General features: G+C 43.1%; 1 protein-coding gene across 11 annotated transcripts in view; it reads right to left on the reverse strand.

Moving 5' to 3' along the window:
* Positions 1–27,931, reverse strand: part of LOC145337795 (ryanodine receptor 1-like) — a 448,949-nt gene that overhangs the window by 370,907 nt on the left and 50,111 nt on the right. For 6 of the 11 annotated variants that reach the window (XM_080182648.1, XM_080182642.1, XM_080182638.1 and 3 more), the window contains exons 4-5: positions 16,664–16,684; positions 1,145–1,219 (exon numbers count right to left, since the gene is read on the reverse strand). In XM_080182648.1, the coding sequence (XP_080038774.1) occupies positions 1,145–1,219; positions 16,664–16,684 (96 nt within the window). The remainder of the gene's footprint in view (positions 1–1,144; positions 1,220–16,663; positions 16,685–27,931) is intronic. The other 5 variants (XM_080182647.1, XM_080182646.1, XM_080182643.1 and 2 more) reach the window with 1 other exon arrangement.

The following is a 27,931-nucleotide window of genomic DNA, read 5'->3' on the forward strand; positions in this document are numbered from 1 at the left end:
TTTAACCTGGTGTTGAGAGACTTCACATCAACAGGTACCTGTATTCACAGGGTGTAACACAGTCCACTAATGTGCCCTCCGACATATTGTTATGAATGCACCTGGAGGAGTGGCAGTGGTTCAGTAGAGAAGGAATTTATTTTTCTCAGGATGATAGCATTCATCCTTCTGCACTGCCATTCCGTCATTGCCCTTGCTGTTGTCTGTCAGAAAACTGGCAGAGTGCGTGTGTTAGTGCCCAGCAAGATGATTGCACTCTGATACTTCGCTTTCAATTATAAGAGCTATCTTGAAAGACCATCTGCAGTCTCACCTAATGAAATTTAGCAGCCTTCCACAAGCTACATTGCGGCCACTAGAGCAGTAGGACAGGCAAAGACACATGGAACAGGCACTAAGGAACTGCACAAAAGTGATTAGTTGACTTTCAAATGCAAGATAGCATGATGAGACTTAAACATTTAGTTGGAATGATTTGTGGTAGTTTTTTTATAACATTATGACCAAGAGGATATTATAATGGTCAATAACACAGGGAAGATATGGGATAGAATTTTAGAGCAACATTCGGGACACAGGTACGCACGTGTGGGCATACACACAATTGTGTGGAGTTTGCATGTTCTCCCCATGTCTGCGTGGGTTTCCTCTGGATGCTCTGGTTTCCTTCCATGATCCAAAGATGCAAAGGTTAAGTAGATTTGCCATGCCAAATTGTCTCTCAGTATCCAAAGATGTGTTGGTTAGGGGGATTAACAGCATAAATGCATGGGGTTATGGGGATAGGGTGGGGCGGTGGGCTTGGATAAGATGCTGAGTTGGTGAAGGACCGAATGGCCTCCTTCTGCACTGTATGGATTCCATTAGTTTAAGTTCACAGCTAGTCACCTTTAGGTCACTGGCGATGCCATTCCTACCCTGTTCTGAGGCTGCACTTGGGGCTACAGAGGATGGAAAATATTACTGAGGACCTCCTTAGTGAAACACAATAAGGCGTAGTAACTCCATGAGATTTTCTACCTACCAATTAATAGCAATATATTTCAACAAGTGTTGCAAGCTTTGTTTACAGAATGGCAAAACCTTGCAAGGATTTCTTTTTAAAAAAAGGACAAAGTGCAACATTACATGCAACACGACTTACCATGCCACTGTGGGAATGGCGGAGTAGAATAGCATGACCGTACAAAAGGGTTCTATGGCCTCCTCCCTGAGATGACTGCACATAAAAAGGGTAAACATTATCAGCTTCATAAATCAGCATGTGGGATACCTGACAAACATACCTGTGAAAATAATTAAACCCATTATGGTCTGCAACAAAACACAGACTTTTATTTGTTAAACTGATGTCAGGTAAACATTACTGTAATTAAATGACTGGAAAACTGAATTATTAAAACATCTCATTGGCTTGACAGCTAGGATAAAAAATATTCTAAACAGCCTGGAGAGATTGATATCTACATATTGGGCTAAAGGCAGATGGAAATAGAAGTGCCTTTTGCCTAGCTAGTCTCTCTCAGTGTTACTGTTGCCTACGTGTGTAAATTAATTGTAGCGGAAGCTATCCCATGGCCTAGAAATGTTAATGTATACAAAGCTGCCAAAAGAACAACAAGGCTGCGATTTTACGATATCACGCCTGTTTTTCGGCGAGTTAAAATTGGGACTGAGCTGATTGGCGCAAATAGTGCCCATTTTCGCATCCATTCCTGTTTTACACATAAAAAGGGGTGCAATCAGGACCCTGCCCAAAATGGACGAAATGTCAGTTAGCATGCTCCATAATGTAATTAGCGCAGTACATGCACAATCCTCCCACCTCACTTACCTTCATGGCAGCTGCAAACTGCAAGTCAAATACCTGCTCTAGAAAAGTTTGTTGCAGCAGCACTGAGGATGAGTGAGAAGGTAGGTCACTGTGCACAGGGCTTGGGTTTTTCCACCCCCCCCAAGCAGCACGCACTAATCCCTTCTTCTCTCTTTCTCTTTCTTCCCCCGACAACCACGCCACACTCCCCGTTCCCCCTCCCCCCATCCCAACACAGCCCCACACACAGATATGGAACAGTGTGCTGTTTCGACTCCATAGAAGAAAGTGCACATCTGTTCCATCTGCTACAGGACTTGGCACCTCAGGGAACAGAGGGACACCCAATCCTAGTGGCAGTGAAAGTCATGGTGGCCCTAAGCTTTTATGCCATCAGGTCCTTCCAAGCTGCCAGCACGCACCCCTGTGGTATCTCAGAGCCCTCCACATACAAGAGCGTGATGAGGCGACAGAGGCCATGTACACCCAAGTTGGGCAATACATTACTTTTGACCTGGGCCAGGTCCAGCATTACGTCTGGGCTACAGGATTTGCCACCAACGTAGGGATGCCCAGCGTGCAGGCGGCCATTGACTGCACAATCACCCTGAGAATAACTCCCAGAGTTTCATAAATAAAAACGGGTTCCATTCCATTAACATTCAATGCTGTGAGACCACCACATGCACATTATGCACATGTACACTAGACACCAGGAAGTGTGCATGACAGCTTTATTCCGAGTTCAGATACTCCCAGTGTCTTTGAGGAACAGCCTGGATGCAGGGCAGGCTCATTGAGGACATGGAACACCTTCTGAGAACTTGACTCATGAGGCTTGTACGGAGGCCAATGACTGAGGCAGAGACCCGATGTAACGAGGCCCACGTTGCCACCTGCTCAATCGTAGAGCGGTGTATCGGGTAGCTCAAATGTGGCTCCTGTGTCTGGACCTCTCTGGTGGGGCCCTGCAGAAGAACCCCATGAAAGTGTCCTGCATAGTGGTGGTCTAGTGTGCACCACACAACCTGTCACAACTTTCTGGAGGAGGTGGTGGTGGAGGGTGACCAGCCAGGCGTCGCTAGGGAGGAGGATGTGGTGGAGGACAACGACTACAACAGGCCATGCAGAATGGCTGGCGGCATGGGTACAGCATGCAAGGGAGGCCCCAATCGCAAACAGGTATGCAGACTAGGGCCATGTGTTGCAGTGAGTGGAAACCAGCCCCTCCCCCCCATATCACCCTGGTGTTTTTATGGTGTGGAAAATTCCATAGGGTTACGCGCCTGTGTAAGCCACGTTAGCGAGCTGCTGTTGCAGGAGGACAATGGCAACTCATATGCAGTACAATGTGATGGTGCCCTGCTGCAAACAAGTCTGACTCCTACCTGCAGGTACACTGGCACCTGAGCCCACATCTGGATGGGGGCGAAGGAACACGAGACACCGCTATAGGTCCTTGGGACAGGTGAGGGTCGAGGCATCCCCAAAACCAAGCAGTCACTGGATGCCCGTGACAGCTTCAGTGATTCGGTGGCCTGCATGCTACCCGGAACTGGCAATCTCAGTTTTGAGTGTCTTGGTTGTAAGTGCAGTGATGGGTAAGCAACATGCGCCAGGAATCCCCCCGCCACCCCCTTGCATCCCCTCCAGTTAAGGTCGGGTATGGTCATCCCTGCTGGGGGATAATCAGAAACACATTAGTCACAGCTGCAGGGTGCAAGTACATTTATTTGTCAAATTAAGTGTTCAAAATATATACAAGTGGTCATTTTTAACATGTGTTGCTGAAAACTAACTGTGCTTTATTCCTCAGCCTAGGTGATACACTTTCCCAGTGCCATCTTGGTGCCTACAACTTTCTAACTTTACATGGCCTACCTCTGCTTCTAGGTGTGTTCCCAGAATTGTATATCGGAGGTGGAGGTGGTCAGCTATACTGCACACTCCATGGCTTGTGGTGCCATTGGCAGTCATCCCCAGGACCAGGAAGGTCCCAGTACAGGCCTGAGCCCTTCCTCCTCTCTCGAGGTTCCTGTGGGGCCCTGGGTCACTCCGTGGGATGGTGGTGCTTCTGCAGTGAGCTCCAGCGTCGCCTGACTTTGCCAGTTCTGACACCCACCTGTTTCTCACCTTGATGGGTGAACTCTCAAAGATGGCCCTGAGTCTGGGAGCCACCTGTTGATGGCACTAACAAGCTTCCTCTGAGATTGGGCCACACTCTGCAGCCCCTCGCCATTTTCTGCTGTGAGTAGGCCATGCTGTAAAGGGCTGCTGCCATAACCTGCTATATTTTGGCGCTGTTCTGCTGGTCTCCTGCAGCCTGTTGAGCCTCTTAGCCATAGGCCTCAGAATCTCTTAGGCCACAGAGTGCTTCAGCCAAAGCTCTCTGGGACTCTGCCGCTGCCTGCTGTGACTTGGTCATGCCTTTGACCCTGCCACTCATTGTGATTCCTGTCCCTTCCAGCGCAATGTTGGTCTGGGTACCACTCAATACCAGCAATAGCTGCTCCACCCTAAAGGTCAGAGACTCCTCCCAACAGCCTCAGATTTGCTGCAGTGCAGCGAACACATCCTCCTGCATTCCCCGGCTCTGTTGCCGTATTGTCAGCAGCTGAAGGAGAACTAATTGTAGAGGCCCAAAATCTGGCATGGGGCCAGCTGAGTCCTCGCTTCCAGCAGGTCTCTGCATGCCAGAAGCCTCAGACATTCCCAACTCCACCCAATGCGCACCTACAGATGTGTCGTGCACACCACAGAGTGACCCATAAGCCTCACCACTAACTTGACCTGCTGAGGTGATAGTGTCTGGGAATGTGATCTGCGAGGTGGAAGCTGACACTAAACTAATGCCAGCCTTGAGTTTTCTCCTGCCCTTCCTCTAAGAAGTAATATTGCAGCCCAGTTGGCTGTCACTGATGGCACGGTCTCATCCTCTCCCACCAGATCCAGTATACGCTCCTCGAAACTGGATAAAACTCTTAGGTCAGGCACACCACCTGTCTTCTGCTGCTCCCCAAATGTTATGGGCATTCTTCTCCTGTGGAGACAGAAGGAGGCATGTGAAGACTGATGGCTGGAAACATGCAGGGTGTCAGGGAATGTCCCCCAAGAAGGCAGGGGTTGGGTGGCGGGGGTTTATTTACTAGTGTCACAAATAGGCTTACATTAACATTGTAATGAAGTTACTGCAAAAGCCCCCTTGGAGGCAGGTGCTAGGGGGTCAGGGGCTGGAAACATGCAGGGTGGTGGTTGTGGTGGTGGTGGTTGCTCTCTGGGAGACAAAAAGCCGAAGGTGATGTGGTCAGCAGAGAGGAGGCAGAGCATTTACTGAGCCACCATGCAGAATGCAGGAGGCGGGGAGTGATACAGGTCAAAGGGTCACACCCAATGGTAATTCAAACGAATCTAGGGTATTTGCCCTGCTGAGGCCAAGAAAAATCAAGATTGGCCTTTACTTACTGGTAGTCGGTTTGGAAATCCTCTAGAAACTGAGAGAAATACCTTTTGACAGTCATTCAGTATTAGAACTAGCGAAACAGGGGGACAAGAATCTATTGGAAACTGGGAGTGACTGTGAGCCTTTAAGACTCCAATCCTGCAGAGAATGTGCTGTAAAGAAGGAAAGACTTACTTTCTTTACTAGGTAAGTTTAGTTGATATTGCTTTTGAAAAAAGTTTGTTATAGTAAAATTCCTAAAACTTCAAATCTTGCAATCCTTTAAACTTGTACCTGCAAATTCAATTAGAGTCATTGATCTCTACAGGAATCATAGTGGCCTGAATACAATTTCTATTTAAAAGTAGACCATGACTCTATGGTGTACAGCCCACATAGGTCTCTGCCATGATTATAAAAGATGCTTGTTAGCCCATGGCACACTATTCCATTTATATCATGCATCATAATACAAAAGTGAGTTCATGGAAGATCATGTCTGTTTCTGGAAACAACCTGCACTGTATGCAGAAGGCTTGGATTTTACATGAAGCTATCATAATTACATTTAAAGTGATTCTGTTTACCTTTCAATAGTTTTCACACTAATTCATCCAGTTCATATTACAAAATGAACACAGTCCAAGGACATATTGGGTTAACCCAGTGTAGGTATATAATTAATTATCCTAACCCAATTCACAAACAGCAATTTGTAACATTACTTGGCTTAGAGGATTAAGGGGTTTAAAAGCATAAAAGGATCAAATTAAATGAAAATCAATCAAATCCAAAACATAAAGAGCAGGAGACATACTTAAAAGTAAAATGATGCAGCAAAACGGTTAACTTTTTTTTGAGTAGTTAGAGGTCAGTAGAAAACCGAAATCTATTAAAACTGTGCTTTCAGCTCAATAAGTGATTCACTCTAAGCCCTTCTATTCAGCCATCCTGTATACCTATGCTGAGAGAAATTAGAGGATTGAGGAATGGATAAACTGAAGGCCAAACCAGTCCTGAAAATAATTTCTATTCTAAAATGTTACTTCTTCCTCAGATAAGAAAGGCAGCAGTAATATGTGGAAGTACAAATATTCCAATTTTAGGAGATCTCAAGCTGAGATTCAGCAATGCGTGCACGAGCCACATCTGCTGAACATGACATTTTATTTTAGAACAGTGTACCTGGATTGGATTTACGTTCCCCCATTTATTTTCCGCTGGCACAGGCAGTCGGAGATGCATTGGCAGGCAGATTTTGATGTCTGACAAGAAGCAAGGTGGGAAAGTAAGTGAGGCACTTATTTCGGGCTGTGTCCTGCACACTTCTGGGGCACCACCCTTACGATGCCATGCTCCTCCTTCAATGATACCTGCCAGACAGAAGTTGGCTCCCCACACCTTCTCCCCATACCATGGCTCTAGGATCCCTGGGCAAGATGTTGAGTTGGTGCAAACTCGATGGACCAAATGGCCTTCTACTGCACTGCAGGGATTCTATGATTCTCTGACATTCCTCTCTGACCTTCTTCCTGCAGCATCTGTACTGGGCTCTTGTACTACTGGCCAGATTAGCCAGCCAGAGCGGCTGGCAGCTCCTCAAGATGAGGCAACCCACCGAGTGAAAGGCAGAAGTTCCAACATTAGCCAATTTAATCCATGTGTGGCAGATTATGGTTGTTATAGGCTTACAGGGAGCAAGTCCGCTTCTGGCCAACTTTCCTTCTGGGAAGGCAAGCAGTTCCGTAAAGTTCTGCCCATAGTTGCAAAGTGACTACAGCAGAGACCGGAATATTCAACATTTCGGAAGGATAAGAAGAAAGGAGCAGGCATTGAGGGAGCTCTATTAATAAAGAATGAGATCAGTACAATTATGAGAAATGAACACTTGGTTCAGAGGATCAAACAGCAGAATCAGTTTGGAGATAATAAAATGACGGAAGTGATTTATTGGCCCCCTTACATAGCTATGTTGTAGGACAGAGTATAAATCTAGGAGTAATGAGGGCGTGTAAGAAAGGTATTGCAACAGTTGAAGGAAATTTTAACCTTCATACAGATTGGACAAATCAAATTGGCAAAGGCAGCCAAATTCATAGGCCAGGATTTTCCAGTCCATTTGCGATGAGACCTGTCTCTGGCCAGACGGAAAATCTGGAGACACAGGAAAAGTCTTTGGGAAGGAATTTCTGGTCCCACCCAAACAGACAGAGTATATTCAACACAATTTCTCAGAACAATATTTTCCTACCTAACTTGGTTCCAGCACACAAATTGTCAAGAGGAGATAAAGAGTCAACAAAGCGATATAGATAGGTTAAGTGAGTGGGCAAAAAATTGGCAGATGTGGTGTAACATGGGAAAATATGAACTTGTGCACGTTGGCAGGTAGAATAGGAAGGTAGTATACCATTTAAATGCACAGAATGCTTTAAGTACAGACAGCCTGGGTGTCCTTGTACATGAATCAAAAAAAAGTTAGTATGCAGGTGATTAAGAAGGCAAATGGAATGTTGGCATTTATTGCCAGGGGAATAGAAAATAAAGTAGGGACCTTTTACTACAGTTAAACAGGGCCTCAGAGACCACAGCTCCTGTACAGTTTTGGTTTCTTTATCTGAAAAAGGATATGAATGCATCAATGGAAGCAGTTACGTTAATGTTTACTCAACATATTTTTGGGATGATGAGCTTATGAAAGACTGGGCATACAACTATTGAAATTTAGAAGAATGACAAGTGATCTTAAAGAAATGTAAAGATCCTGAGGGGACTTGATGTGATGGATTCCAGGAGCAGGTTTCTTTTGGTGGGGCAATACTAGAACCAGAGGGCAAAGTTTAAGAAATAAGACAGTGATGAGGGGATTTTATTTTTTAAAAGGTCCATAGAATTCTTTCTCTAGAAAGCGATGGAGGCTGGGTCACTGAATTTATTCAATTACTGACCTCTTAATAAAGAACGCTCCAGGTAAGTGTGATCATAATACGGTCAAACTTCACATTTCGTTAGAGGGCAAGAATTTTGTTCTGAAATTAATGTCAAACTTAAATAAAAGAAATTACAAGGGCAAAAGACACAGTTGGCTAAAGTGAACAAGTATTTTGTACCTGTTTTCACAGTAGAAGGCACAAAGAACATCCCAAGGATACGAAGATATGATGGTTACTCTCATGGGGGGATCTAAACCAAAGGGGAATAATGGTCTCCCATTTAATTGGGATTTTAAATCAGGAGCATTTCTTCTTCCTCAGAGGATTGTTAGTCAGTGAAATTCTCTTCCTCAGACAGCAGTGGCGGGGGGAGGGGGGGACGGCGGTGGGAGCGAGAGAGACTTGGTCATCGAATACATTCAAGGTTACATTAGAATTTTTGATTAACATGCAGGTCAAAGGTTATGGAGGGGGCAGGCCAGAAATTACAGTTAACAATCAGATCAGCCATGATCTTACAGAATGGCAGAGCAGGTTCAGTGGGCCAAATGACTGCTTTTGTTTTCTTCTGATCATCACATAATTTTTTACTGTTCAATTATAAAAAAAAGTGAGTCTTGAGTAGTGAGCTGAATTTTGTAAGGTAACGTTGGTTTTTGACATTTATGCTATTTGTTCTGTTGCTGAACACGAAAATGGATTTCCAAAGAAAGCACTGAACAGACTTAGTAGGATTGTGTCTATGAATGTATACTCGTGGGCAACATGCCTGCAATTTCTATTATGGATAGCACCACCTGTGCCTCAGCCCCATACAATCCCCAAGTTATAAATTTAGTCCTAGAATATAAAGGTAAACATCATGGGAAGGACAGTGTCTTTCAGGAATTTCCCTCATCCCAAATAGGCACTTGGGCGCCTTTGAACAAAGGGGTGTCCTATACCCACGCCTAACCCCTTGAACTGCAAGCAACATACCTGGATTCACTCCCTACATAGTGAGACCCCTGTCTTTGAAGGTAGCAGTGCAAGTGGAGAGTGTGGTGAAGAAAGCCTATGGTATGTTAGCCTTTATAGGAAGGGGTGTAGAATATAAGAGCTGGAGTCTAATGTTGCAGTTGTACAGAACGTTGGTTAGGCCGCATTTAGAGTACTGCGTCCAGTTCTGGTTGCCTTACTACCGGAAGGACGTGGAAACTCTGGACAGAGTGCAAAGGAGGTTTACCAGGATGTTGCCTGGTATGGAAGGACTGGGGTATGAGGAAAGATTGAATAACTTGGGGCTCTTTTCCCTTGAAAGACGGCGACTGAGGGGGGATCTAATAGAGGTATATAAGATTATGAAGGATATAGATAGAGTAAACAAGGTAAGCTATTTCCTATGATAGAGACACATAGGACAAGGGGCCATGGGCTTAAGGTGAGGGGGGAGAGGTAGAACACAGATATTAGAGGGAGGTTTTTCACACAGAGGGTAGTGGGGGTATGGAATGCTCTGCCAAGTAAGGTAGTGGAGGCAAACACACTACAGTAATTTAAGAGTAACTTAGACAGGCACATGACTGGGTTGGAGATGGGTGGATATAGGACATTGTTTTAAATAAGGGTCATTAGCATTGGGGTGTCCCTGGTAAGGTAAATGGATTTGGTACAACAATTTTTTTTCTCTTTTCATTCACAGGTTTTAAGTCGGTCCGCCTTGTGTCCAAGGAGGGGCATACACGCGATGGGTCGTACTTGGGCTGCTCTTGGTTGTTCGAGATTGGCCTAGTGCTTCATGTTGTTAGTGTGTGCCTAAACTGGACCAGATACTGGGCAAGACGACAGCTCAGTGACTACCACTGATTGCTGTGCAGACACATGGATTTGGGCCAGTATCTGTGGGAGTTTGCGCATTCTCCCCGTGCTTGCGTGGGTTTTCTCCGGGTGCTCCGGTTTCCTCCCACACTCCAAAGATGTGCTGTCAGGCTGATTGGCAGTAATAAATTGTCCCTAAATTAGTTTCCCTCAATGTGGATGGCCATAAAACATTAGACAAGGGTCATGGGTGGAGGGGGGACTGGTGGTGTTAACATGGCAGCGTGGACTCGTTGGGCCGAAGGGCCTGTTTCCCAGGCTGTTTTTGTTCTTTGTAATACCGGCCGGGGTGGGAGAGAGCATGTAAGTGGCTATTAACTGGCTACTTTGGGCATCAATTGGCAGTGGGTACAGGAAAACCATTCACAAGTCTTCCAGCCACAGACATCAATCGGGATGATGTCCGGGAAGCAGCGGGATCCGCACTGACCACCATCCCACCTGATTGAATGCCTTTCCACAATCAAATTCAACACAGGGGAGGGCACAAAATTTTACAAAATGCACTGGGGATGAAATTCGATTTTAAGAGTTCTGCAAAGTGGACAATAGTAAATTTCACCCAATATTTACTAGAAAAGAAAGTGAAGTGGGTTGTATTGGTGTCAGGAAACAGATAGTTTAAGTAATTTATATTTGGAATTGTGGGTATTAGAAATAAGGTATAGCTTTAGCTCTACATTTGAAAGAGCTAATGACTTCAGTTTGGTCTAAATGCATGTGTGGGAATGAGAGCTTATGCTATGAAAACAAACAGCATTTAATAACTAAGCTGGTGCTTATCAATCAGATACCACCACAAGTTGGAAATAACTTGAGTTTGATTTTAAGACAGATCCAGAAGAAACTGGACAGGGCAAGGGAGTTTCGTGGATCAGACTTCTCAGAGGAGGAGTCCAGGAACCAGGGAATTGGGATCAAAGTATGTCTCAGGAATTCAGTTAAGTTAAAGAAACAAAGAACAAGAAGCTGAACAAGGTCCTGTTAGGTGAAGTTAAAGGTAAAAGGCAGGGAATGTGCTTTGAGTTAAAGGGGCAGTTGCAAGAACCAGATTTAAAGTGAGAAACCAAACATGGAAACAACTTAATACAGCTTGTCAAGCAACAGTGTTCCGTTGGCATGGCTGAGTATTTCTTGGGTAGTATAGGAGCTTCAAGAAACATGGCAAAGATGTGTAGGTTAAATGGATCAGCCATGGTAAATGCATGGGGTTAGGGGAATATGGCGGTGGTGGGGGAGGAGGAGTGCTGGCTAAGATGCTCTTTCAGAGAGCTGGTGCAGACTTGATGGGCTGAATGGCCTCGCTCTGCCCTGTATTTGATTCTATGACAATCCAAGGTAGGGGAATACGGAAAGGACAGATTCAAATCCTGCAAGTGGATCTCTGGTGAAGGCATTCGAGAGAAAGCATTTTGGGGCTGAGCATTCTAAGGCATGTTTCTTCAACAGTTTGGAAAAGTCAATTGGAAGTCAGAAGGCTCACAGTGTGACAAGTATCTGAGAAATAAATAGAGTGGCATCTGCCAATTGTTTTCACACCGTGGTGTGTCTGGCCACAATTAGCCCTTTGGTTTACATTGTAATTACCAAGAGCATTTCAAGTATCAGATAAATTTTTTTAAGGATAACACAAGTTACAAGACGTATGTACATCTGTGAAGAGATATGTGGGGTGAAGAAGTACTGAATCCTTCCATGTTTTATTAGTTAAAAAGTTAACTGGCAGTCCTTTGACTCTAACCTTGGAGACAATAATGAACAATCCATTCCATTCTGGGACCTGCCTGTCCAGTCACAACAGGATGCCAATCCATTATGAACCATCCGTGCTGTTACCAAAGCTGAACTTCATTAGCCAAAATGACATTATTGCTAATGAAGTTATAACGGCAATATGGATTCAAATTTTAATGACAACTAGCATAGTAATTCCTTGCTTTTATGGTTAGATTTCGTCTCCAATCATTGACATTGAAACATTAACACTGTTTCTCTCCGACAGATGCTGCCTGATCTGCTGAGTATTTCCAGAATATTCTGTTTTATTTCAGATTTATAACATCTAGAGCATTTTGCTTCTGTCCCATTATTGTTCGTCCCTTTATAGCATTCAGTAACACGAGTTCACTTGTTACAGCCCTTGTATGTACAAAACAAAGAACAAAGAACAACCCAGCACGGGAAACAGGCCCTTCGGCCCAACAAGCCCGCGCCGCCGCATCACCCTACACCTATTCTACCCTGCGTATCTACAAATAGAACCCCTGACTTAGCCAGATTCAGGGGAGAATAGTGTCAATCTGGTAAAACCAATCAGCCTAAGAGCACATCTTTGGGGTGTGGGAGGAAACCGGAGTGCCCGGAGGAAACCCACGCAACCACAGGGAGAATGCACAAACTCCCACAGACACAGGCCCAAATCCATGTATCTGCACAGCTAGCAGTGCTAGTCACCGAGCTGTTGCGGCGCCCGTCTACCGGTCCAGGATCAAGCACACACACCGACACGAAGTACTAGGCCACTCCCGGAACCTCCAGGAGCAGCCCACGCACAACCCACCGTGTGCATGCCCCTCGTTTGACAACGAGGTGGACCTCCACCTGCGGAGTGAAAAGACAAAAACGTTAATCACAAGCCTGCCTTTCCGGTGTCTCCCGAGGTTCTAACCCTTATTCAATAACCCCTACCATAACCCTCCATCCTCGTTTCACTCATGTGCCTATCTAACTGAACCTTAAACGAGTCCAACGTTCCCGCCTCCACCACCCCACTCGGTAGCGCGTTCCATACCCCCACTACTCTCTGCGTAAAGAACCTTCCTCTCATATCCAAATTATACCTCTCCCCCCTCACCCTTAAATCATGTCCTCTTGTATGTCTGTAAGAATTATGATAAAAATTGTCGCTGAAATCTTGCTGCCGTTTACTCCAGAACGATCTTACGATCCCACGATGGTGCACTCCTGCCAGGGGTTTCCCGGCAGCAACAGGTGCACAACAAGAGGCGCATTCAATGGGAAACCCCATTGACAGTGGCAGGACTATAAAATCCCACAGTGAGCAGCGCACCACCTCCCGCTACCACAAAACACACCGTGGAGAGAGAGGAAAATCCTAGCCTATGAAACAATTTTTTAGAAGTCTTTAAAAAAGCAAAACAGTATTCATTTAGCACATAAAATAGGAGAGCTGTTTTTGTACTAAGCGTAATTTCTCACTGACACTTACACCCTTCCAAATATTCACACTTTTTTGTAAATTTCCAAATTAGATTTGCAAGAGCAAATTGCAAAGCAATCCACGCTGAATACAAACACCTGTAAAATGGTTCCAAAATCTTGAGTACAGTTTTAGTGATTTCAATTGCTAAAATATGACAAAACAATAATACAAATTACCTACCTGGTTAATAATGCAGACACCTTCATTTTACAAACAATGGTGTTATCAGATCATAATAACAACCATTTCACATTTAATTGTTATTTTCACTTCAGTAAGCTCTATTAGCTAAATAACCCTTTAGTTACCAAGTAAAGTGTTATAGAGTCACCACAACACAAATAAAGAGAAATACAGTACACACCAGATAAAACCAGACAGTTTATCCATATCCTCCGCTGGCTAGCTTACCTATATCCCAAGTGTTAAGATTTCTGTATTTCTCCTGTAAAACGTATAGGCTGGAAGTTTACTGTCCTGCCCACCATGGAAATCAGAGCAGGGGAAAGGGCCAGACCATGGAAAGATCCATTGACCTCAGGCAGCATTTTACAGTTTCGGGATGAATGAGGCTATAAAATCCCACCCGTAATTTCTATTTTTGATAAAGAGAGCAGTCACGCAAGGTCTTGCATTTGTCTGCAGCTATCGTGTAGTTACCAATGCACTTTAAATCGGCTTCTATCAGCAGCTGCTTTTATGTGGTGTGTACCGTATTTGGCTTGCTCTAAAGGGTTGTAACACTGGGAGGAAAAGTGGCCCTGTTCAGCCAAATAAAGTGTTGTCTAAACTGTGGCAATTTTTCTATTGTATTGAACAACGAAAGAAAATGGTCTAAAAAAAATTCCTTTTTCTCAGTGAATTGTTGTGTTATAATTTAACATAAATGTGCTTTTAGTTTCCACAAGTCAACATCTCAAAAGAAGTTCAGGAACAAACTTCAGCAGTATCTAAATGTCAAAGGAATTCAGGGCATAAATTTAGCAAAGGACATAATTAATTTTAAGCCATTTACTATTTTCTCATCTAAATTTAGAGAGTTCAAGCTTTTGGTGAGAGCGATCGCTTTCTTCCACTACCAGGGAGATGTCATGCTAAAGAGGAACATCATTATTTGTGGGGAATGAAAATATTCAAGGTACCATTGCAAAAGATGCAGAAATTAGATATGAAAGTGGAAAACACAAATTTGAGCATCTCTATCTTGGGACCAGAAAATATGAAAAAGATAGCTATTAAATATGATATTATAGCTAAAGGCCACCACTGCTACTGAATAGATATGTAGATAATTTATGATAAATTATTTGTATTGCAGTCATTGATCTGACTGCTCTATTATTGGGTGCCCTCAGGAAAGAATGGCTGAAAAATGAAGACAGTAGCCAAAGAAAAATGCACTGGGTCCACAAGCCACAGTCACTAGTTCAATATAATTATGTAGGGCCTTGATGAGAGAGTACTGAAGTACTGGTAACAGTTTGATCTCCTTGCCCAGGAAAAATATACTCATCTTAGACAAGATGTGCAACAAAAGGATGCTTGATTTACTTCTGCGATGAGGGGGATATTCAATGCGAAGAGGTCGAATAGAATGCACCTAGAATGGACTTAAGAATGAGGTGTAACCCATAATCAGAACAGTCTTTTGAGGGCTCGATAGGGTGGATGCTAAAAGGAAGTTTCTCCTGGCTGGAGTGTCTAGAATTAGGTTCATAGACTCAGATAAGAGGTCAGCCATTTAGTATTGAGATCAGCAAATTTCTTCAGATAGTTATGAATCTTCTCTACCTCAGAATCATGGATTTTCAATTGTTGGTTCTATTCAAGACTTTTGGGCACGATGAATCAAGGGATATGGCATATTGGCACAATGGTTAGCACTGCTGTCTCACAGCACCAGGGACCCGGGTTCAATTCCCAGTTTGGGTCACTGCCTGTGCGGAATTTGCACATTCTCCCAGTATGTGTGTTGGTTTCCTCCCACAGTCCAAAGATGTGTGGGTTAGGTGCTAAATTGCCCTTTAGTGTCGGGGGGGGGGGGGGGGGGGGGGCGGCGGCGCGCAGTGGCTATCATGGTAAATATGGTGGAGTTATGGGGTAGGGCCTGGGTGAGGTTGTTGTTGGTGCAGGCTCGATGGACGACCTCTTTCTGCACTGTAGGGATTTCCTGATTCTGTGGAGATATGGCAAAGCGCAAGTGGAAGATCAGTCACGAAAATACTGAATGGTAGGTTCAAGGAGCTCATACTTCTTTTGTAGAGTTTAAAAGAGGAGACAAACTCAACCTCAAGGAATTCGAGTAAAATTATAGATTAATCTGCAGCAATTGTTTCAGCCTAGTTCAGTATTAAAGATACAAACAGGTTTCGTTGCAGCCATAGTTGAACAGACTATTGTCTACTACAGGGCCAATCTTGCTAACAGTAAGTTTCATCTTCGGGAAAGAGGAGATATGAGTTATTAAAACTTAGCAGAAAAAAAACAAAAACAACATTTTGTCCTTGGAAAGAGAACCTTATGATTGTTCAAATCAAAGATGCCCAGAGATGAAGGTACCTATCCAAATATGGCGTGGTTTTGTAGCAGCTGGGCAGGACAATATGCAAACCAAAGCTGAACCACTGACATATGTTTGAATACTGGGAACAACACTCAGGAGTCTGATCTAGGTTGAGTTCTGCAGGAACTAAATGAACAAAAATCTACCAAACGTCATTGTGATAATATAAATACCTCTCAAGTAGATGTTGCAAAATGTCTTTGTGTATAGTACTGTACACCAAATTTACTTTCCCCAGAGTGATATTCCTCTTTAACATCTTTTCAATACCTTGCAGAAGTATCAAGAAATTTATTGGCACAAAAGGTATAGTGCAATTATACTTAATTTCATCTTTATTTCCACGCTCAGCAAAGCGGTTTGCTTTTTCAAGTGGTATTTTTCTTGTGATGTAAGAAAAGATGAAAATGTAGTGGATGAACAGGAAACGCAGAGAAAATCAGAGACAAAAATATGAATGTAAAGAAGAGTTAAGATGTTTATGATTGGAAAAGAAACAACGGCGTTAAGGAATTGTTATTTGTACCTCTTGAGCTGATCTACAAAAAAAAGGTTTGAAATAAGTCAGTGCTCCTGTGAAATGTCACGTGCTTACTTAATGCAGATAATTTACACCAGAACTTCAGAGATAAGTAAGGATTTAGCATTGTATGGTAAAATGAATGCAATGAAATGAACTTTTTTTTATGTAAGGTATGAACAGGGCCTTTGAGTGAAGTGAAATGTGTTAGAGCTCATGCACTGACTTCTAATCACCTATAACAAGGGATTTAAAATGTTTTATAAAAGGGACACAGCAACAAAACCAAAAAGCAGTACAGACAAACACACATACCCATTTGTCCAGATCAAGAGGCTTGCATAGTGGATAAAAAAATGAAAAGCAGAAAAAGTATATTATTTTCCATGTGCACGACTCTCTAGACGGTCTCCCCCACCCCACTATTCCAGTGGCCAACAGTAACTTTGGCACAGCGACTTACAAACAAAGCAAACAATAGATCAAACTAACAAACCAAATGAAGTAGAATATCTGATGGCCAGAAACAGTGGTTATATTGAGACAATGGCTGGAATTTTACCATCCCGCCCTCCAGAGGTAAAGGGGCGGAGTATGGAAAGGTCTGTTGACCGCAGGCAGGATTTTACTGCTTTGGGACGAGCTGGGTCGTAAAATCCCACCCTACATTTCACAATGTTGGACCGTTAATCACTGGAAACTGGAGCAACCCATTCCTTGCTAACTGCTACAAATGGGGAGGCCACAGCACTGATGCGATGCAAGATTTGATTTCTAACCATTTTCGGAAACACTTTGTTAAATGTAGCTTGATGCGAAGAACAAAAAGATGACTGTACTGTAGTTACCAAAACACATTTTCATTGTGACTTCTCGAATCAAAATTAGGACAGCAGAAAACCTGCGGTTTCAGACAAAGTCAAATGGTCATTACGCATCCCTGCTTGTGTGATATACTGTTACTTGGAAGAGATCCAAATATACAGCATTAATGTTTTGCTGTGAAATATCACTTGTAACTAAATCTAGGTTATTTTTACGTGACCCAAATCTTTCAAGCGTCTTTGCACATATTTTTAGTCTCTATGCATGCCATAATTCAAAAGTTGCCTTCCAGATAGCAACCAATATCAGAGGGAAAGTGATGGCCTAATGGTATTACCGCTAGACAATTTCTCCAGAAACTCAGCTAATGTTCTGGGGACCCTGGTTTGAATCCCGCCACGGCAGATACTTTGTCAGAGAAATCCATCTGGTTCATTGATGTCTTTTCGGCTAGGAAATATGCCATCCTTACCTGCTCTGGCCTACATGTGACTCTAGAGCCATAGCAATTGGCCAACTCCCAGCTGTCCACGGGCAACAAATGCTGGTCCAGCCAGCAATCTCCAAATAGTCCCCTCTCCCCTTCAGACCCACCACTCAGGCCATACCTTGACAGTGCCAACACTACACTGGCCCTGGCACCTTGCACTGACAGCCTGGCCTGGCACCTTGGAACACAAGGGAGTGCCAAGCGAGTAGGTCCAGTGGTCATTTCTCCCAGATTGCAGAGGAAGGTTCTGTCAAGGGTCCTGGGGTGGGGTGGATTCAGGAAGGGGGCAAGGGGTTGATTTTGCTACTGTCCACGGGGATGGGGAGGCGATGGCTGGACTGCCCCTTCCAGCCCTGAAAATCACCCCAAGTATGTGATCAATTTCTGCATTCCTGCTCATTAGCTATACAAATTCTGAAGTGGCCAGGTTATTTTAACCTCCATGCACTAACGCTACCCTATCCCCACCGTCAGCTGGGAGGATATTAAATCATTGTAACAGTCTATTTTGCAGCAGAGATTTTTCTTTCTCTGTCAGAAACAGCATCTGAGAGCAGAAGCCTCTGAAATCACCTGACAGTGAGGAGCTGTCAATTTCACCTAGCCTGAGGAGGGGATTCCAATCTTTCCAGCTGTGCACTCAGCCTCACTGTACGCACACGACTTTGATTTGAAGTTGCTGAGGCTTCCCAGCAAACCAAAATGGTTGAACCCTCTACATTGCACTTGAAGCTTTTGACCTGTAACAAGTTCAGCCTGCAATGCCTCATAAAAGATTCAGCTGTCAGATCAATGGATCATCCTCCAGCCACCTGTGTTTATTTTGATTTCCCTTTACAGTTGACTGAATTGTTGGTAGTCTTCCCCTGGTCAGTGTCCGGGGCACCATTTCCTTTCTTGTGTGGAAGGGGGCCTGTTTCTGAGTGCAGAGTCCAGGGAGTCATTTAAAAATGTCCATCTGGTTTCAGAACAGCATCTGCTCAAAATGATCTTATCTGCATCTTTTAGGTGGGTGAATCCCAAGTGAAAGACCCTGCTAATGCCAGCGGAAACACTCATGTTGTCCCATCGGCGAGGGCACTTAACCTTAAAACAGGAGATTTCAGCCCATTACCTAAAAGCCACGCCTGAAATTGATCCAATATAATGAAAGCAAATGAATCCTATTTTGATTTTATGCTCAGAAAAGTAGCAGTAGTGTTACAATACCACTTGGTGTTAAAAATGGACTTTTCCAGTAGTAAACGTGAAACTCGGCCTGATGATCCTAACTTTGGGTGGGGTGGGCTATAAACAAGCAAATAATTGATGCGTGCAAAAACGGAAAGGCGATAATTATGGGGGATTTCAATTTGCATATTGATTGGATGACCCAAGTCAGATGCGGTGAGCTTGAGGAAGAGTTCTTGGAATGCTGTCGGGTTAGTTTCCTTGAACAGTATGTAACAGAACCTACGAGGGAGTGAGCTTAGATCTGGTACTGTGTAACGAGGCAGGTAGAACTAGGGATCTTCTTGTGAGGGATCCTCTTGGGACAAGTGATCATACTATGGTTGAATTTCTGATGCAGATGGAGGATGAGAAAGCAGGGTCCCGAACCTGTGTCCTCTGTTTGAACAGAGGGGAGTATGACAGGATGAGTGTGGAATTGGTGAATGTAGATTGGGGGTGCAGATTGGTTGGTAGGACGGCTGAGGAACAGTGGAGGATTTTTGAGGAGATCTTTTTCGGTACTCAGCAGAAATATATTCCGATGGTAAAAAAGGAATGTAGGAGAAGGGAAAACCAGCCGTGGTTATAGAAGGAAATAAAGGAGAGTATTAAGTTAAAAGCTGATGCATTCAGAGCGGCTAAAAATAGTGGGCGATTAGAAGATTGGGGAAGATTTAAAAAAAAACAACAAAGAATGACTAAGAAGGTGATAAAGAAAGGAAAGATAGAGTATGAAGCTAAACTAGCTCTAAGTATAAGAAATGACAGTAAAAGTTTTTACAAATATATAAAGAAGAGACTGGCTAGAGTGAACGTTGGACCCTTGGAGGACAAGAGGGGGGATTTAGCGGTGAGAGATGAGGAAATGGCTGAGGCTTTAAATAAGTTTTTTGTGTCTGTCTTCACAGAGGAGGGCACAAAAAGTTTGCCAGAAGATGGGAGGAGATGAGGTCCTTGAAGCGATTACTGTCACTAGAGAGGTAGTGATCGATAGACTAATGGCACTGAAGGTAGACAAGTCCCCGGGACCAGATGGAATGCATCCCAGGGTTCTGAAAGAAATGGCAGAGGTGATAGTGGATGCCTTAGTAATTATTTATCAAAATTCGCTGGACTCTGGGGAAGTGCCGGAAGATTGGAAAATGGCTAATGTTACGCCGCTCTTTAAAAAAGGCAGCAGACAAAAGGCAGGGAATTATAGGCTGGCTAGTTTAACGTTTGTAGCTGAAAAAATGCTAGAATCCGTCAAAGAAGAAATAGCGAGGCACCTAGAAAAGAATGGTTTGATAGAGCAGATGCAGCACGGATTCACTAAGGGGAAGTCGTGTTTAACTAATTTATTTGATTTCTATGAGGATGTGACTAGTGCGGTAAACGGACGGGAACTGGTGGATGTGGTGTTTTTAGATTTCCAGAAGGCGTTTGATAAGGTGTCTCACAAAAGGTTGCTGAAAAAGGTTAGGGTGCATGGAGTTGGGGGTAAGGTGTTAGTGTGGACAGAAGATTGGTTGTCTAATAGGAAGCAGAGAGTTGGACTCAATGGGTGCTATTCTAGTTGGCAGTTGGTGACTAGTGGAGTGCTGCAGGGATAGGTGCTGGGGCCTCAACTGTTTATCATTTACATAGATGATCTGGAGGAGGGGGCTGAGTGTAGGGTAACAAAATTTGCTGATGACACGAAGATGAGTGGAAAAGCAAATTGCGTGGAGGGTGTGGAAAGTCTGCAGAGAGATCTGGATAGGCTGAGCGAGTGGGCGAGGACCTGGCAGATGGAGTATAATGTTAGCAAATGTGAGGTTATCCACTTTGGCAGAAATAATAGGAGGGATTATTATTTAAAAGGCAAAAACCTGCAGCATGCTACCGTGCAGAGGGACCTGGGGGTCCTTGTGCACGAGTCGCAAAAACCCAGTCTGCAGGTGCAGCAGGTGATCAAGAAGGCAAATAGAATGTTGGCCTTTATAGCGAGGGGAATAGAATATAAAAGTAGGGAGGTCTTGCTGCAACTGTACAGGGTACTGGTGAGGCCGCAGCTGGAGTACTGTGTACAGTTTTGGTCGTCGCACTTGCGCAAGGATATATTGGCCTTGGAGGGAGTGCAGAGGAGGTTCACTAGGCTGATACCGGAGGTGAGGGGGTTAGCATATGAAGAGAGATTGAATAGACTGGGTCTGTACTCATTGGAGTTTAGAAGGCTGAGGGGGAATCTTATAGAGACATACAAGATAATGAAGGAGATAGATAGGGTAGAGGTAGAGAGATTCTTCCCGCTTAGAAAGGATAGCAGGACTAGAGGACACAGCCTCAAAATAAGGGGGGGTGGGGTGGTGCAGTTTAGATCGGAGTTGAGGAGGAACTTCTTCACTCAAAGGGTGGTGAATCTCTGGAATTCTCTGCCCGTTGAAGTGGTGGAGGCTACCTCGCTGAATATATTTAAGTCACGGGTAGATAGGTTTCTGACAGACAAGCGAATTAAAGGTTATGGGGAGAAAGCGGGAAAGTGGAACTGATCCACTTCAGATCAGCCATGATCTTATTGAATGGCGAGGCAGGCTCAAAGGCTAGATGGCCTACTCCTGCTCCTATTTCTTACGTTTTTATGTTCTTATTTTCAGAAACATGAAGAATCAGAGTCTGCTGATGAAGTTTTAACATTAACTGAGCAAGAAAGGATGAACTATATTACACGTGCTTCATAACCATACCTTTACAGATATATAAAGATTTATAACAGTAACAAATCCATCCTGTACTTTAACGTTCACAATATGTACAGAGTCCAATAAACCAAAAAGGTGACCTTCGGTCAGACATACCACACCAGCACAGTGGCAAACACTGCAGCCTCACAGCTCCGGGGACTGAGTTCTATTCCAGCCTTGAGTGACTGTGTTGCGTTTGCATGTATTCCCTGTATCTGCGTGGGTTTCCTCCAGGTGTTCTGATTTCCTTGCACAATCCAAAGGTGTAAAGGATTGGCCATGGTAAAAGTGCAAGGTTTACCAAGGTGCCCGAGTAAAATTCACTGTCAGAGAGTCCATGCAGACTTGGTGAGTTGAATGGCCTCCTTCTCAACTGAAGGATATCTATGACACTGAAACCAAGGTGACAGATACCACACCAAATGGACAGTATGGATCTCCCAACTCCCAATCGAGTTATCATCACACTGTGTGCCAACTGGTCTCACTGGAATTTCCAATTTCAATGCTCAAAGAACTTGTTTTGGAATTTTCTCCCAAACAGTGCCTCCTCTTGAACATCTCCCACAAGAGTCCATCTCCAGGATTCAATCTCTCCTTCTGATAATTCTCTCCCCTGCATTGTCAGGAGGAATCAAACTTCATTTTCCACACACACTCAAGTATTCATACATATCAACAGAACACCACTGCTTTACAAGCCATAGGAATGAGTTCCAAATCTTTGGTTGTCTCCTTGTATCTCTGGCTTCTCACTGGTCTTTCACTTCAGGTCTGCTTCTTGCAGCTTTCTCGCTTTAAACTCGGGAGCCTCCCACCATTCCTCACGCTTAACTTCACAGAACAGGATTTGCTCCAGATTCCTTTTTTTTACGCTTTGACTTTAGGTCTTCTTGGAACCTATCTTTTTTTCAGACCTGCTCCATACAATTCCATTTCCTTGTAGACTACTGCCAACATGGCATCGCCTTTGAGATCTAGACCTCACTCAACATTCACTATAGCTTAACTTAAAGGGCAGCACGGTGGCACAGGGACCCAGGTTCAATTCCTGCTTTGGGTCATTGTGTGGAGTTTGCATGTTCTCTGTGTCTGCGTGGGTTTCTTCTGGGTGCTCCGGTTTTCTCCCACTGTCCAAAGGTGTGTAGGTTAGGTAGATTGGCCATACCAAATCGGCCTTAGCGCCAGTAGGATTAACAAGGTAAATATGTGGGGTTACAGGGATAAGGTCTGGGTAGGATTACGGTCGGTGGACCGAATGGCTTCCTTCTGCACTGCAAGGATTCCAAACTCATCTAAACAATCTTAAGACTTATTTTCCTCAGCAATCTGTTTGTATGTTTAGTTAGTAAGATTTAAACTGTTGACTTCATCTTCAAAGCATAACTACCAACTGAACCAAAAAAATTACTCTCATTCTGTGGGTTTCTCACTAGATCACTGTTCTTGGCAGCAGAAGTTTTTCTTGATTTTGATAATTTAAAATTGCCTTAAACTAAAGGGGTCATAAAACCTCATTAAAAATGTAGGCATACAAAACAGCTCCAGACCTGCTGTCTCCACTTGAATGAAACTAAACTCAGGTTTCACCTTTTTAATCCACAAATTAAAAAAAACTTAAAGCTTAACATTCCAATACAACTATAATTTTATTAGAACTAACTCAATTTCCTAACAGTATGTGTTACCTATGAAAAACTGGGTTTTGTGATGCAAGAAACATTTATTCAAAACGCTGTTCGAAAAATACTTTGAGGTGTAAAGATTTTCCAGAGTACAATTCTATTGTAGTCAATTGTTAACCAGTTTAAGGAACTGCATCAACCAAAGTCAAACATGATACATATCAACAAAGTAAGAATAATCCTGAATTAGAACTTCGGATTCAGCAGGCAAGCAAAACTTAAATATTTGCCCCCCAAGAATATCATGTGAAAAATGAGAGTTTTTAAAATTAAAAGCAAAGGAAAAACAGCTACCTAGACTGAATAATTGTTACCAGTTTAATAATTTCATTGACACATCAACTTGAATTTCTTTATTCTTTGAAGGGATATGGGTGTCACTTGCAAGGCAGTCATTTGCTTCCCATCCTTATTCGCCCTTAAATTGAGAGGTTTGTTTGGCTATTTCAGAGGACAGTTAAGAGCCAACCACACTGCAGTGGATCTGGAGTCACATATAGGTCACATGAGGTAAAAATAACAGATTTCCTTCCTTAAAAGGACACTGGTGAACCAAAATTTTTTTGCAACAATTGCTGATTGTTGTCATGGCCACTGAGACTAGTTTTATATTGAGATTTTATGAATAGAATTTAAATTCTACCAGATGCCATGGTGGGATTTGAACCCATGTTCCCCTAGTGCATTAACCTAGGCCTCTGGATTACTAGTCCAGATGGTGACATTGTCAGCTATATGGAACGATGGTTGCAAATAATTGAGCACAGCAAAACTTTACATGAAACCACAATGAAAAGGGTTAACATGCAGTATCTTGACATACGAACATGAATTGATGATTATGATGTATTTAGCACGTTCAATGAAAAACTCAATGTATTCAAGTTTCTATTCAGAAAAATACAATTTTTAAAAAAAAATCAATTGAGTAATAACTTGAAATACACCAAGCATGTGCAGTAATTATCAATTCAAAGACAAATTCAGAAGTGTAACTAGACCGAATGATTGTAATGTACAACTTATATAATAACTACAAAGGCGAATTGCTTACCTACAAAGGGTCTTCTTCACACCATAGGAATACAGCTTAATTTGATAAGTTAGCACATACTGAGCAAACATAAAAATGCAGTCATGACAGAGACAGTTCGATGACATTTTCCTTAAAGAAAGTCCAAGACCTGTGCAATTGAACAAGTTAATTTTGGTCTGAGGCTCCACTGAGACTAACTAGCCAGTTAATAATCTTCTTTTCAAATCTATGCAAAGCCTACAGGATAGATAAGACCTGGCTGTAGAATGTAGAGCTTGAATTTCATGTACAGAATCCATGATTCTACCACAACATCAATAAATCTTTATATAACACCTTGATAGGGCACTGTTAATTATACTGGGAGGTTGTCAAACTGGGTGTCAGGTGGCCTTCTGATGATGACATTAAGAGTGCTAATAAGGTACAACTGGAGCAACGTATGGGCCATCCCTTGTTGAGCACACAAGGGGTGGCCCTTTGAGCAATTTTAGCACTGCAAAAGGTCATCTTTAAGAAGAAGGAGATGATTCATGTATAAGCTAGGTATGTTCTTCCAACAAGGGAAAAAGATAAGGGAACCAAATCTGGGGATGTTTGGATGACATGGAAGAAAAAGTATGAAGAAACAAAACAAAAGGGTGTATGACGCACATCAGGTGAATTTTGCAAGAGAGAGAGGTGGGTCAAACATAATAAGTTAAGAGGAAGATAGCCTGGCAAAGACAATAACAGCCAACATAAAAGGGAAAACAAAAATCTTCGAACGGCATGCAAATACCAAATAGGCAGTAAGAAATGGAATGGACCCTATTAGGGACAAAGAGGGCGAAATATGCTTAGAGCACAGGACAAGGCCAGAATAATTAGCAAGTATTTTGTATCTGTGTTCAGTAAGGATGCGGAATCTGACCAAACATTGGTATAAGGAGAGATGGTAGAGATGACAGATGGGATGAAAAGGTAGGACATACTGGAAAGGTTGACTATGGTTAAAAATATGTGATCCAGACAGCTTGCATCCTGGATTGCAAAAGGAAATAGGGTTGGAGATAACAAGAGGGCTTGCTATAAGTTTTGCAACCTCCCCTAGAAAGGGGGAGATGCCAGAGGAGTGGAGAATAGCAAATGTAACACTCTTACTCAAGAAAGGATTAATAACATTCCAAGCAACTACAGGTCAACTTATTATTGGCGGGTAAAGCTTTAGAATCAATAATCAAGGAAAGAAAGAAAAAAAACTAAAAGATACTCTGAATGGTTTCAGTTAATTAGAGTGAGAACCAGCATGGATTTATAAAGACACAAATTCACTAAATTAATTTATTATTTGATAAAATAATAGAGAAGGGAATGAAATGGATGTTGTCTGTCGCGTTTGGTACTACATAAAAGGCTGGCTAACAAAATTGTGGGTTATGCACAGTGGGTCAATATCAAGTTAGATTAAAAATTGGCTCCAGGACATAAGTGAGCTTTGGTAAATGGGTTTCCTATGGGTGCTCCAGTTTACTTCCAAAGTCCCAAGGTGTGCAGGTTAGGTAGACTGGCCACACTAAATTGCCTTTTTGTGTGTAGGATTTGTAGGCTCGTGGGGTAAACACATGGGATAGGGCCTGAGTCAGATGCTCAATTGGAGAATCTATGCAGATTCAATGAGCCGAATGGCCTCCTTCTGCTCTGTAAGGATTTTGTGATTCAGACAGGATGATAGTGATATTCTCCAAGGGTCAGTAATTTATATATAAATTACTTTGATATTGGAATACAGAATAAAATTTCAAAATTTGTTGATGATACCAAACTGATGACAAATAGTGAGGAAGAAGCCAATCAACTACAGCAGGATGGGTGGACAAACCGCTGATGGAACATAATACAGAGAAGTATGAGGTAATGCATTTTAGCACAAGGGATACGAAAAGGCAACACAGACTTGATGGAATATTCCTAAAGTGCATAGGAGAGGCAGAGGGACCTGGAAGTCTTCAGGACATTGGGAGTGGTTGGCAAAGCACTTGGGATCATGGGATTCATAAATAGTGGTATTGAGTATAGTACAGGAAAATTATGCTGAACCTTTACAAAATTCTGGTTAGGCCATAACTGGAGCGTTACATCTGGTTCTGGTAACCAAACTTTGGAAAGAGCATGAGTGTCTTTGAGAGAGGGCAGACAAGATTTACCGGAATGGCTGCATGGACGAGTGATTTTGGTTGGAGATTTAGGGTGGAGAATAAGGGTTGTTTTCATTTGATCAAATGAGATTAAAGGGGAGGTTTGATAAAAGATGCAAAAAACTATAGGTTTTGACAAGACTGGGAGGGCATGGTGGCGCAGTGGTTAGCACTGCTGCCTCACAGCTCCAGGGACCTGTGTTGGATTCCCAGCATGGGTCACTGTGTGGAGTTTGCACGTTATCCCCACGTCTGCGTGGGTTTGCTCTGGGTGCTCCGGTTTCTTCCCACAGTCCAAAGATGTGCGGTTAGATTCACTGGCCATGCTAAATTGACCCTTAGTGTCCCAGGCTGTGTAGGTCAGAGGGATTAATGGGATAAATGTGGGGTTGTGGGGACAGAGCCTGAGGTGGGATTGTTGGCAGTGCAGACTCGATGAACCAAATGGCCTCCTTCTGCACTCTAGGGTTTCTGCGGTTTCTAGAAGATTGATAAGCAAAAGCTGTTCCTATTGGCTGATCATACAAGGACTAGGGGAACAAAGAGTTAAGGTTTTGGGAAAGAGGTACAGGGGGAATGAGAGGATTTTTTTAATGCAGCGAATAGCAATGACCAGGAGCTCACTGCCCAGCAAGGTGGCAAAAGCAGAAACAATCAATAATTTTAAAAGTAAATTGAATGGACACTTGAAGGAAATAAGTTTGCAGGAACTACAGAAAGAAAGCAGCATAATGGGACTGACTCAGTTGCTCTAGAGACCAGCATTGCCTTATTGACTGTAAAAGCTCTGGGACACCCTAACCTTATGGAAAAGTGGAAGTTTCAAGTTCTTTTTTATTTCCTCAGAATCCCCTGAGCTTGTGGAAGACGGCCAACTCAGGAGCCTCAAGTAAAATGGGACACATCAAAACCATAGCAATGCAAATAAAGGCAGGTATAGATCTCCACAATCACTCCAAACTTGAGTTTGTTTCAAAGTATTTTCTTAGGTTATGGTTTTGGAAACCTTCCAAAATCTCAGAGAAGATGGCTCAAAGTTTATTCAATAATGAATGAATTACTTCAGCAGCAGTTCTGCGGCCATTGTGAAAGGAGATTCTTGTGTTACTGGACTGATAATTAATTCTTTGTACAGAATCAAATTTAATTTGTCCTAATACTTCTGTATGAAGTGGAGTTTATTTATTAGTCACAAGTAGACTTACATTAATATAATGAAGCTACTAGGAAAATCCCCTAGTTGCCACACTCCGGCGCCTGTTCAGGAGAGGGGGAATTTAGCACGGTCAATGCACCTAACCAGCATCTAACCAGAATGGATAGGAAGAGGCAACATAGACTTGATGGAACGTTTTTAAAGAGAGTACAAGGTCAGAGGGCCCTGGAAGTCCATTTTCCGGACTATGGAAGGAAACCAGAGCACCTAGAGGAAATCCATACAGACATGGGGAGAACG

Source organism: Carcharhinus amblyrhynchos, unplaced genomic scaffold (genome assembly GCF_965287045.1).
Source record: "Carcharhinus amblyrhynchos unplaced genomic scaffold, sCarAmb.v2.hapA scaffold_75, whole genome shotgun sequence".
NCBI lineage: Eukaryota > Metazoa > Chordata > Chondrichthyes > Carcharhiniformes > Carcharhinidae > Carcharhinus > Carcharhinus amblyrhynchos.